Source organism: Diadema antillarum, unplaced genomic scaffold (assembly GCF_040938485.1).
Source record: "Diadema antillarum isolate AM-2024a unplaced genomic scaffold, OU_Dant_1.0 scf00000087, whole genome shotgun sequence".
Classification (NCBI taxonomy): Eukaryota; Metazoa; Echinodermata; class Echinoidea; order Diadematoida; family Diadematidae; genus Diadema; species Diadema antillarum.
Genome location: NW_027270976.1, coordinates 1,223,118 through 1,235,284, shown reverse-complemented (window position 1 = coordinate 1,235,284; position 12,167 = coordinate 1,223,118). Strand labels below are relative to the sequence as shown.

Sequence of the window (12,167 nt, the reverse complement as noted above, 5' to 3'; positions counted from 1 at the left end):
CCCAGAGGTGCTGTCTCAGGCTACTGGAAAGTGTTGCTTTACTGCTGTTTTGCAGATTTCTGATTGGTTTACCATCTGCAGTACCTCCTAGCTCAATTGTTGTATGTATGTGTATTGTCCAAGACTGGTTAAAACTGGTTAAACCCCATTCACAAGCAGACTTTGGGCTAGTCTCTATGGTACATTCGTCAGTCATCATACATTATGCGTAGTAATGAAAACTAGTTTAGTTATGCAGTAGTGTATTGGAATGGGAAGAACCAAATATCTGTGTCCTTACATGAGTAACAAACTTACATAAAGATTGTCAAATTAATTGAACGGATGAGTCATGCTGTGTTAGACTTGATGTGTGTTAGCAAGATGGCTCACATTCCATGATTTTGATAATTTTTAGTTAAAAGTACTATCAAGTTTAACCGCAAAACTTATTTTTGAAAAGCATATGATTCCGTCCTGTTACTCCGCACCTTGAAAAAAAAATTAATCATTCTTAAGTTGGGAATATACCTGTGTGTAAAAACAAATATATGAAAAGAGAGAACTTTTTTCTGTGGCCAGAACCAGTGACTATGATGATATTCTGCAACTTCACATTGTAGTTTGGTTTTTGAAAGAGAATTTTGAATTGTATTCTGATTAATGTCTGCTTTCAGGAATGTGCATCATTTGCATTCCCTTCGTCTGCTCTTTAGCTGTTGTGGATTTTTCATGTTGTAACCCATGTCTAAACCAATTTGCATCCATAAGTCGTGTGGTAGGTCAAGAAGTTTTGGTCCTAAAGATCACAGTTCTTTCTCAGGTTATATATAGTATTCAGATATGTATGTTGAAACTCCCTTAATTGGTATGTGGATGAATAGGATGAGGGATCATCCTGAAGAGGTATGTTAAACACAAACATAAATCACTTATTTCACAGTCTGAATCTACCCAACATTAAGATATGCTTTCGATTTTAGGCTCACCATAAAAAGATCATGCAGAATATTCAAGTTGGGAGAGTGACATTGGTTGCAACTACGTGCAAATCACTCACTGGTGTGTGCACAAACATTCTATTATACGCCCAGTTTTGCTCAGTGATTTCATAGCTTCAACCCCTTTTCTCTGAAAATTGTCACAAGTTTTTCACAACATAAAAACAATGTGTTATGAAGTGTGCAAGTTTTTCTCTTTCATTTCATGACAAGAAAGGATAGTTTTGACAATTTGATGATAGATCAGTGGAAGATGCATGATGTGGTTCCAATGACATGATCTCTTTGTCTAATTTGTATATGTGGTTATGACATACAAGATCGCCGTTTCATACAAGCATTGGAAACTTTGAAATCCCTGTACATACCTATGTCCGATACTGATGTTGGCCATTGATACTGTTGTATTTTGTACTGCTTATAAAGGACAAACTTGAATATGGAGTGAAATAACTCTCTAGGTGATGAAAATGAGCAGACAAGCTTTCAATGTCCAGGACACATGTGGCTGCTCAGTCTGCATGAGATTGTAATTCCACCCAGGATAGGACTTTTTAACAAGCCATGCTGGTCATGAAGTTATACTGCCCTCTTTTGGTGAACCCCTGTTTATTCTTGTGATGCTTTCTCACTAAGAATCACTGTATGAATTCCTTACATTGTCCAATCAGCAGACTACTGGAAGAGTGAATATCCCTTGTATTCATGGTCAAGTTTGACTAAAAACGTATCTTTATTTATGTAATTAATTTTTTTTATGTACATTTAGTACTTTGACATGTGTAAGATATGTAAAATGGAAGGTTTCTATCTGATGTGAATATGTGTGAAATACATAAAGGTCTATATAAAATTACTGTGTGATCTGTATTATTTTCCATGCATTGTATTACCATATGGTAATTTCATAATAATTGTTAAAACACATACTGGACATGATATTGTGCATTACACTGAAAACACTATAGATATTGTATTTCACAATTAATCAAAGTGCAAATATATGTCAAAAGAAATCAGCTTCTGTGCCAGACCTGAACACCTGTAGATGAATGTCCAGGAAAGCAATGTGAAACAGAAGTGGCTCCATGAAAATTTAAAGCAAAATAAGATGATTTGAGGAAAAAGACAAACTACTGTATATGCTGAATATTTGTGAGGTTTTATTTTATTTTTGCGAATTTTGTGAGTCAGGTGCTGTTCGCGAATTTAAAGACACGCAAAAATATTGACTCTGATCCCGACATGAATGTGCCATGCATACATTCCTCCATTCAATACAATGTATTGTACTCCTTGATCGTGAATTCAACCTCTGGCGAACTTGTCGGGAAGTCCCAATTCGCGTAAATTTAGACTCACTAAATATATGGCATATACAGCACTTCCTGTCTGAATTGTAGAGTATAGGAATATTAAATTGGGAGCTTTTAGTCTATATGAAGTATGTTTCTTTGGTGTTATGAATTAACCATTATATAAATGTCTTGTCAAGAGCTGCCAACTGCTGTAATATGTTTTTATGCTGTTAGTTTCTTGTTCATCGAAAATAGGAAAATATGCTGTCTTAGATGAAAAATGTTTTCCGGATGTTTTATTTAGCATTTTAAAATAAACACTTCTTTTCAATTCAGTGGATGTTAACAAAAAAGGGAAGAAAAAAATCTTGACCAAAGAAATTGTAATGGGATCTTTGTGTGTGAAGTAACACTTGACAAAATAATAGAGCAGTGATATCGATTTCCTCTCTTTCTTCCATCCCCCATCCCCATACTCTCTCTCTCTCTCTCCCTCGCTCTCTCTGCGTAAAAGATTAAATGGGCAAGAGTACACACTAAACACTAGAGAAGCACTCTGAGAGCGCAGACCTCCACCAAGCATGCAGCTCATTTCCACCACTGATCTTGTTCTTCCATAGAGATCAGTGATTTCTACCCATACATATGCATGCTGAAAATTGCCCAATTTCCCAATATTTAAGCCTTTTGTACGTCATCAACTTTCAGCTGTGCGGAGCGCCTCACCCTTGCAGAAACTAAAGAATGCACTTAAGAGCGTGTATGCAAGCCTCAAAAGTGTGCAGCTTTAACTCCAAAGTTCATTGACTCTAAAAATATCCTTTGTAAAATCCATAGAAAAATCCTCTGATCACTACCAAAATTTAATCATCTGTTCCTGAGTCATTCTCAAACTTTCCTGTAAGTTTCACCCCAATCTGTTCTCAACTTTTTGAGTTACATTATGTATTTTGCACACAGACAAACAAACAAGATCAACCAACCAACAAACAAACAAACAAACTAATGGCGAGGAAAACATAACCTCCTCCCTTGGCGGAGGTACAGTAAATATGATTGAGAATCAGACATGCATCACACTGTACAACAGAGAAGACGTTGAGAGCTGTGATTTGAAAGGCATGAGGCAGCCAGATTTTATTTGGTGCTGCTCCAAACAGTGAGTTCACGACACCTGGCCGCCCATATTTTTTGTTGTTTTTTCATCAAATGATGTGTATGATACAATGTGAGTGAGACTTGAATCTTCAGGTAGTATGAATATCACATTCTACAAATTAAAAATAACAATAATCCAAGAACATTTGACACAAGTGAATGAAAAGAGTAAAACATAAATCAATGGCCCATAAATAGAAACTATATTGCATATTGATCTTTGATGATGGCTCTAAGAAAAACTGATGATGCCAGCAACTGCTTGTTTCTACATTCGACAGTCTTCGCTGGCAACACCTAATTTATGTGCTTCCATAATAACACAGGAATAATCAACAAAATGAGGACACTTAAGGGGGGCTGTCATCCTAGATCAAAGAAATAACACCGTTACTCGATGGGAAATCAAATATAACAAGAAAACGAACCAAAAGAAGTCAAGAGGGATCTGTTGACATTGAATTTTTGTAAACAATGTGATGGACATAGAGGGCGCCCTCCATACACATCTCACTCTGAGCAAACTACTCACAAGTTATGTACCACAGACAAAAGCTATGGACCAAATATCATGTCTTTGAAATCATTCTTCATTTTTTTGAAGAGGACAGGGCCATAAAGTAAATATCAAGAGTGCACTGAGTTGAAACTCATTGTGAGAAATCCATGGTGAATACTGTCACCAGTAGCTTGGAGTGGGTAGAAAGGGTAGGTAGGTAGGTAAGTAGAAAAGTAGTATTGTATACCACCTTCACACATAACTTTCTCTACATATCTTCCCATCCCAAATGAAGAATTCCATCATAACATATATAAAAATGAGAAAATGGGTAGTTAATCCCTCACAGAGAGGGTGCAATCTTTTCCTTTTGCTTTTCTTGGCAGATAACTTGCCCAAAGGATGTTATCATGAGCAGGACTGAGAGTGGGTCCATGCCTCTGTATCATCAATGACACGTCATTGAAGTCGGTAAAGTCTGAATGGCCCTGTCTTGTCACTACCAGTGAGTCAGATGTGACAGAGAGCACCCCAATAATTGATGAGTGGAACGGGTCACATGACCAACTCATCCTAGTCATGTGACGTGCTTATTGCTCAAGCTTCTGGAACAGATCCAAATCATTTGAATGAATAATCATTACTGGAACATACAATAGTGAATCACTGAGTCAAAGGCCCTGCCTCATTATCTGGGTCAACTTTCTTATGATGTCACGGGCAGTGTTATTAAACTACGCTCCTGAGGGGATGAAAAAGACAATGACATGCAAACACTTTGAATGTTAAAAAACTTAAAAAGAGAAGCAAGAAACTAATTAACACACAAAGTTTGAGTGAGTGTTGTAATTACCTCCCTCTCTCCCTCTCTCTCTCTCTTTCTCTCTCTTTCTCTCTCTCACAACATTCGATGATAGCAAAAGAAAAACACTACACAGAACCAACAGTCACATAAACTTTGTTCAACCTGTTGTGGCAAAGCCGAGTTCCTTGACTGTAAGCTTCATTTCACAGACAAGCCACTTCTATTAATGGACATGACACCTTCTGGGTGAACTAGCAATCTGTTCTCACTACATCTACAGCCATTCCATTCCTTCAGTTTGAGGTACAACCATTTGGCCAAGAAAATTTCAAATATATAAACTGATGTACAACTATAAATAAAAACAAGAAAAAAAATGACAATCTCATCAGCAGACGTAACAATTTCAACATCCAACACAGCTAACGATCAATCTACCAACACTATTTCACTAAACATTTCATGTTACCAAAAGATTTCATTTCCATACCATCACAAGATACACAAACAAGGCTTTTTCAGTGTCAAGTCAAACCGTCACATTTCAAAGAAAAGATTTACTTTCTTAAAAAAAAAAAATGCATTCACATATAAAAGTTAACACAATACAACAATCCGATTGGATCTGTCAAAACAGGACTAAATTGAGAAAGAGAAAAGAAAATGCTGTACATACACCTCTTCTTCCCTTTGAATGATGGAATGCCTCTATAAGATGCCTTGCTATTCACAAAAGACTTGTAGCACCATTACAAATAATCCCAATAGCTAAAGCAATAAATAAAACACTGGCAACAAATTTGGGAAAGCAGCAAAATTTTGAAATTCATGGGTTTCACAAAAGATCAAATCAGACTGGTTTAAAAATTGATCATCTGAATTACTTTTTTTAATCTTTATTTTTGTTGTCGTTGTTGCAAATATCACATTTCGATTTCCAATGAGATTATTTTAAATGTATCTTGGAAGCATTAAAAAATATCTGTGACTTCTCCGCATTTAGGTCAGACCGTTGCTGAATAAACATTGTGCTGGTACAGACACAGAATTATCTTAGGCACAAGTCAACCACAGAGCAAATCAAGCATGTCAAGAGACAATTAATTGTAAGACAAGACAGTGGAAATCAGTGGAAGCTGCTCATAGGACCAATCACAATCTTGACAGTGTGCATTAAACATGATTCTATCTCCAGAAGAGTGGTGACTGCCCCTCAATGTGATTACTATCCTCACAGACTACACAACACAGTGAGAATTTAGCATCAATGAACAGTATGGATTGTTTCACTTCATACTGTCGAGAAAGGATGAATATCATACAGACTCTAATGGGACAATTTCTTGCAGAGAGAGAAAATAGAGATCATACATGTGTACATCATTTAGGAACCTGAGCTACAGTAGGGGCAATTATTTACAGAGATGATCCCACTGAAAATGAGGGACAGAAAAAGATGACTTTCAGATGACCAATTTTACCAACATAAAAACAGTTAAAGAACAAATAACAATTATTGAGATGCTTTATTATCAATACATAGATCACTGAAAAGAACAGTGATTACTTTCCATGCAGTGGGCAACACAAAACATACATCTTGCACATCCTCACCACTGCCATTACAGGCTGACTACACATAGCCAGCTCTTCATCTATCAAACCCTCATGAGTTGCTTCTGAATGTAACAAAATGGAAACTGATACTCCCCACCATCTCTCGCATTAAAGAAAACAAACTGCACCCTCACACGGGGTACTACAGGTTTTCTCCCAAAGACTTCAAAGAAAACTCGGCCAATATCAACACCTGGCCGTAAAAAGGGAACAGTATTTTCAACTCATTCACATCACCAAATTAATGCTTTGGCCCTTTCATACAACAGCAGATAACTTGCTCTTGTAAATATTATGGACACAATCTGAGTTTGTTCACATTTGAGGTATATTAACCATGATTGTCTAAGTGCCACAACACCCTCCCCCCCCCCCCCAAAAAAAAAAAAGAATAAAAGAATAATAAGACAGAAAAAAGAACCCCTGATGCAATGAGTAATGCAGTAGCCTACTGGTCAAGTTGGTCAGTATGGTACACAATATTGACTCTATATGACATTTTGCAAATTGAATATTTAAAAAAAATGTTTGAATGAAAAACAAATACTCTTTACCCCCATCCCTTTTCCTGAACAAAATATCAAGATGCTAAGCCAATACGCTGATCTCATTTAAAGCCACAGATTTAATAAATGCACAAATATGAATGGAACTTGAATGATTTGAGGCTTCCAAGGTTTGGTTCAGTGTTTATAATCCTCTTTGAGAAGTATATCACCTGGTGCTGACAAATAATTTATCAGTCTACGGCTGAATCTACCACTTATGAGGTGCACAAATGCATGATGTAAAACTGACTTGTTTGAAAAAGCTTGATGCCTAATATTACAATGCTCATTGATCTGTTGATAGCCACTTGTTTCAACATTCAAAAATGTTGTCAGAGGTGCTGGAAAGAAAAAGAAAAAAACATCAACCCACAAACCAGCATTAAACTACTTTCATGGACAAACAAGTTGCTGTACTCCCCCCCCCCCCCCCCCCCCCAAAAAAAAAGAAAAGAATAAAACCCCCCAAAACGAGATCTCCTTGAGGTCTAGGAAGGTGAAAAGGGAAAACTTCTCCAATATCACTTGTCCTTGATTCTTTCCACTTTAAAAAGACCAGACCACTTTCCATCTCTATCTCACCCCTAATTTCTCTGTCCTATCTCCTCTGCTGTCTTTTCATGATTCTGTTGTTTGGCAGTTCATCTCTGCAGCATAAATATGCATAAATATATATTCATACAAATATAGCATTTCCCAGTGTCACATTGTGTTGCCATGTCTTTGCATGGCCTTTCACAATCTATCCTTTACCTGATGGGCTCCGAAAGATACTCTCCTAGCAAAATATACATTCTTTTGGCAGAAACAAAAAATAGGCATGAGCTCTAACCCTACATAAAATGTTAGTAATCCAAATGACAAAACTTGTTAATGTTCTACCTTTAAAACTAAATGCAAATGAATGTATCATGCAAATATATGCATACTTTTTTCCTCCATTAAACAAACTTTTCTTTACAGTGAAGAAACATCCACAACCTTACACACACGCCATACCTTTGACATGGCTTGCCTTACCGTACCACTTTCACAGCATGTGTGCTTAGCAATATTGAAAATCGTCGCCTCCAAAGAACGAAAACAACTGCAATGTAGTGGATATATTCAAGAAGTGGAAGGAATTCTATAAAATTGACTGTACACAAACATTCGCACAGTATGCACCCTCATTCTAGTCATTTTCCATCGGTGCCCATATGGATACACACAAGATAATGCATGAGGCATTCAGTCAGATACACAACTTGATCGTCATGGCAACTTGTCCTCCCAGCTGCATCTTGGGGGAATATGAGCATGGAACACAAACAATGAGTTGTATTATGACGAGCCACATACATCGTGATCCAGGAGACAAGACAGCCACCAGAAGATTCTGTGTACCGTCTCATCTCAACAGTTCACCAATACACTATGAATAATGTCAATAGTGCTTCCCTTTCTTCTTTTCCACACATGTAATGATCCAGTGTGCTTATTTCCAAAACTAATATGATCTCCCTACATTGCATCACGAACTTCTATGCTCCTAACAGAATCTTGTGACCAATGCTTGAGCAGGCTTCCATCATATACAAATTCAGCTGTTTCACATTGATGACAAAAAACTGTCGATCTCCAAAGACTGATCACAGCCCAGTGGAGGCATAGCTGACCGACTGTCCACAACTCTGGCAGTAGAGGGCTCCTTCTTCCTGCAGCTATCCTCCAATAGCTGCATACAGTAGGATGGACACATCAATATTGGGATCATTGTAGGATATCGCTGTGGTCATCAAACCAATCTTGTGTATGGCAAGACAACCAGACTATTCCTGGAGGTGTTCTTCAGTCTGTTGGCATGCTGTCTGGATCCTTGTTGTCCTATCACTCCAGCCTAGTTATGGGAGACCTTCCAATAACATTGTAGGAAATACTTTGGCATGATATCAACGCTGGTTAAATTAAAGGTATGGGCAACAAAACACACGACAGTCCTGGAAGTGTTTGGCTTTATTGAGATTATTTAAGTAAGTTCTCCTATTGGACTCGTAGTCAATATTATTTTGCTTCTTGCTGCACTGCAGTCCCTGCTGAATGTATCTTTGTGTCAGTTGACCATGAGGGTGTGTGATTCAATGGGTGCGGCTGAGTCATACAGTGTGTCCGTATCCTTGGTTGGTTCTCCAGCCAGTTGGCACTGCAGTGATAAGGTACCAGCTCCACAGTCACAGAAAAACCTGGTGCATATCAAACAGATGTTGAAGACAATATTTAGGGACGTGTGTAGTTTTTAAAAGCCATTCTAAAAAATGAACCTCAGCGTAATGCAAACTACAAAACATGTGAAATTACATTCCACACATACAACAAATTTTCAATCATCTAAGATAATGTCCCCGACACAGAAGTCATTGGGTGTAAAGATTACAATGCAATGTAATCTTGAGAGAATGTTTGCCTTATCATTTTTGTTTAATTCCTGGCTGGTCCTCCATGATCCTACATATTATCAATGAAATCAATGTATAATTCAACCCTTACAATACACATCTTTTTACATTTTCCTCTTTTTTTTTTAGCTGGAGTTAGAATGGAAAAGTGGTCATCTGTACTTTATTCACTATTCATCTCATATAAATGTGTCCTATGAAAACTCACAAGAAAGACAAGCAATCATCAAATATTACACTTCACGTCATTCTTGGACAGCCACTGTTATTTCACACACAATATTTTGTACAGTTGATGTAATCTGTGTTGGGCATGTGGTCGTGCTATTATATAGCAAACAAATACAAAAAGGAAACTTTGTTTACATTCACCGAGTGATCCTTTCTATGGCCCTGTGACTACAAGGCACCAAGAGAAGATAAAAGGTACTAGAAGGAAAAGGCGGAGGGAAGGAAAGGAGAAAAGAGGATGGGGCAAAAAAGATAATGCCTTTTGTTTCTCACCTATCGTGTGTAACAAACTCTACATCATGTCCAGCATGACATCTCCTGATACAGTTGACACAAATTGCATTCCTGTCTGTTGTGTTACATGTCTTACACCTGTGAAAAAAAGGCAAAGAGAACAATAAATCCATTACATGCCACTCTCCAATAGGAGTGGGAACTCTACAGAAAAATACTTTCAGAATGCTCTCACACACTTTCCCATCGCTTTTGTCCAAAAGCTTGTTTGTGTGTGTGTGTGTGTGTGTGTGTGTGTTTTACAGACAACTTGCAAGGTGAACTCTCCAATCTGTCAGTTCCCTAGTTATTTGATGGCTATTTGCCAAAAGTAGCAGATTTTGCTGGTTGCTGATAGCTCTCAATCAGTTTACTATCTCCCACATGTCTTCATTGCAGAGTATCACTGATTATCTCCTACTATCCACAAGACCTGTACAATGATCTCTTCTCAGCCACACAGATCTTTAAATGACTTGTCACGATATAGGAGAGATTGAAATCATATAACATCATGGCATAACTTTGGGTTGATGCCATAATACATGGTGACAGAAATAAAAAGCTTGCGAATCTACTATTGTATACTTGGCTCTCGCAAAATTAGTGAAATTAAAATGCACACGAAAAATTCTGGTTTTACAGTAAATTCTTTAAAAGCAATGCAAATAAATGATGCAAATATGACTATCTATCCTGCAGAGAACAGAACACAAGATACCTCTCATACAATGTCATCAAATGAATCTCATGTGACAACACATGGATAGTTTAGATCAATAGTTTGGCCCCTAAGAAAATATAAAATGCTCAATTCCTCGATTACATAAATACATTGTAGTGGCAGGGGATTTGAAAATATGGTAAGTGTTGTTTTTCTTTTAAACTTTTTTTCTCTCTCGAAGGCCATGCTTCATCATACTGGAAAAAAACGAACAAATAAATGGCAGGGGGTAATTTCATCTGGCATGACAACAATTCACAGTTTGTTTAGCTCATGATAGATGATCATGGATTTTCTTGAAGAGGCTTTGTTTGACTAATTGCAATCTATGCTAGTGTTTACCTGTAGAAGTCGTGCATGGGGTAGCTTGTGTAACTGGAAATCTTGTACAGGCACCTCCCACACTTAACTGCCTTCTCAATGGCATTCTTATTGCCGTACACCTTATTGTCTGCAAGAGGATATATAACAGAAAAGAAAGAGATCATTATATAGCAATGCATTGTGTATACTAACTGTTAGATAACTCCCAACAATGAAAGGGAAAATGGAATAAGCATTACTACAGACGTCACAATCAGATTGTATGACACTGAATTTTCACTGCAGCTTTACTTTTTGAGCTGTGTACATATTGCGCTGAGTGAAAAATATGAATTTTGCATTTTTCTGTGCTCAAGTACATGACCAATAAGATAAACAAATACTTGCTGATGAAAACGAACTTTTGTAAACTTTTGAAGCTGGGTGTGGTTAACTCGGGACACATCTCAAACACTGCAAATGTAAAAAATGACAGGGGGGAGGGGGGACTGGGGGATGGGGATATGATAGACCCCTGATTCCCCTAAAAAAACATTCTGTGGCCCCCAAAGGGATCAATCACAATAAGAGGGATGAAAACAAGTGTTTCAACACTGAGATATGGACACTGTGATTAACACACGCCAGATGGTAGAAATATCACATCTTTTCTTATCACTGCTGAACACTTGTTATCCCTAATCATATTTCAATGCTACGTTTCATGACATCTGATATATATGTATATGAAAGAGAGAGAGAGACAACCAAGATGACTAGCAGACAAAGCAGACCACTACCTTTCATCTCTGGGTTGACTCCAGTAGCAAGGCAGATCCCAGCAAACTTGTTATTGAAGACATGGTTCCCCTCCAGGTAAGCATTGGCATTGTTGGTGATCTCAATGCCTGCAGCCAGTCCATCATAGATCTTGTTTCGCTTCAGCCTCGGATGACTCTGGGAACTGATCAGCACACCTGCCTGTGTGTTGCGGAAGATCTCATTCTCCTCCAGGATACCTACAAGGGGTAACAGACAGCAACCATGGGCAAGATAATTTACTGTGTCATCACCATTAACACTGCCATATTGACAAGGAGCAAGAATGGTGAAGGGGACTAAGGATTACTTTTCTATGGCATGCATTCAGTGTACGTGTAGTGAAGCCAAGGTGAAATAAGAAGCCACATAATACACTCCAAAACTTCACTACACATAAGACATACTATTCAGTAATCCAAACAGTTGTAATGAAAGGAATGTGTATTGCATTTTGCGAATGTCCTCATGAAAATG

General features: G+C 37.7%; 1 protein-coding gene across 2 annotated transcripts in view; it reads right to left on the bottom strand.

Annotated features, from left to right (window-relative positions):
- Positions 1-8,695: 8,695 nt before the first annotated feature.
- LOC139718057 (F-box only protein 11-like) overlaps positions 8,696-12,167 on the bottom strand; it is a 62,131-nt gene continuing 58,659 nt past the window's right edge. For both annotated transcript variants that reach the window (XM_071629548.1, XM_071629550.1), the window contains exons 16-19: positions 11,672-11,890; positions 10,911-11,019; positions 9,845-9,943; positions 8,696-9,127 (exon numbers count right to left, since the gene is read on the bottom strand). In XM_071629548.1, coding sequence (XP_071485649.1) covers positions 8,998-9,127; positions 9,845-9,943; positions 10,911-11,019; positions 11,672-11,890 — 557 coding nt within the window. In that variant the 3' untranslated portion in view covers positions 8,696-8,997. The remainder of the gene's footprint in view (positions 9,128-9,844; positions 9,944-10,910; positions 11,020-11,671; positions 11,891-12,167) is intronic.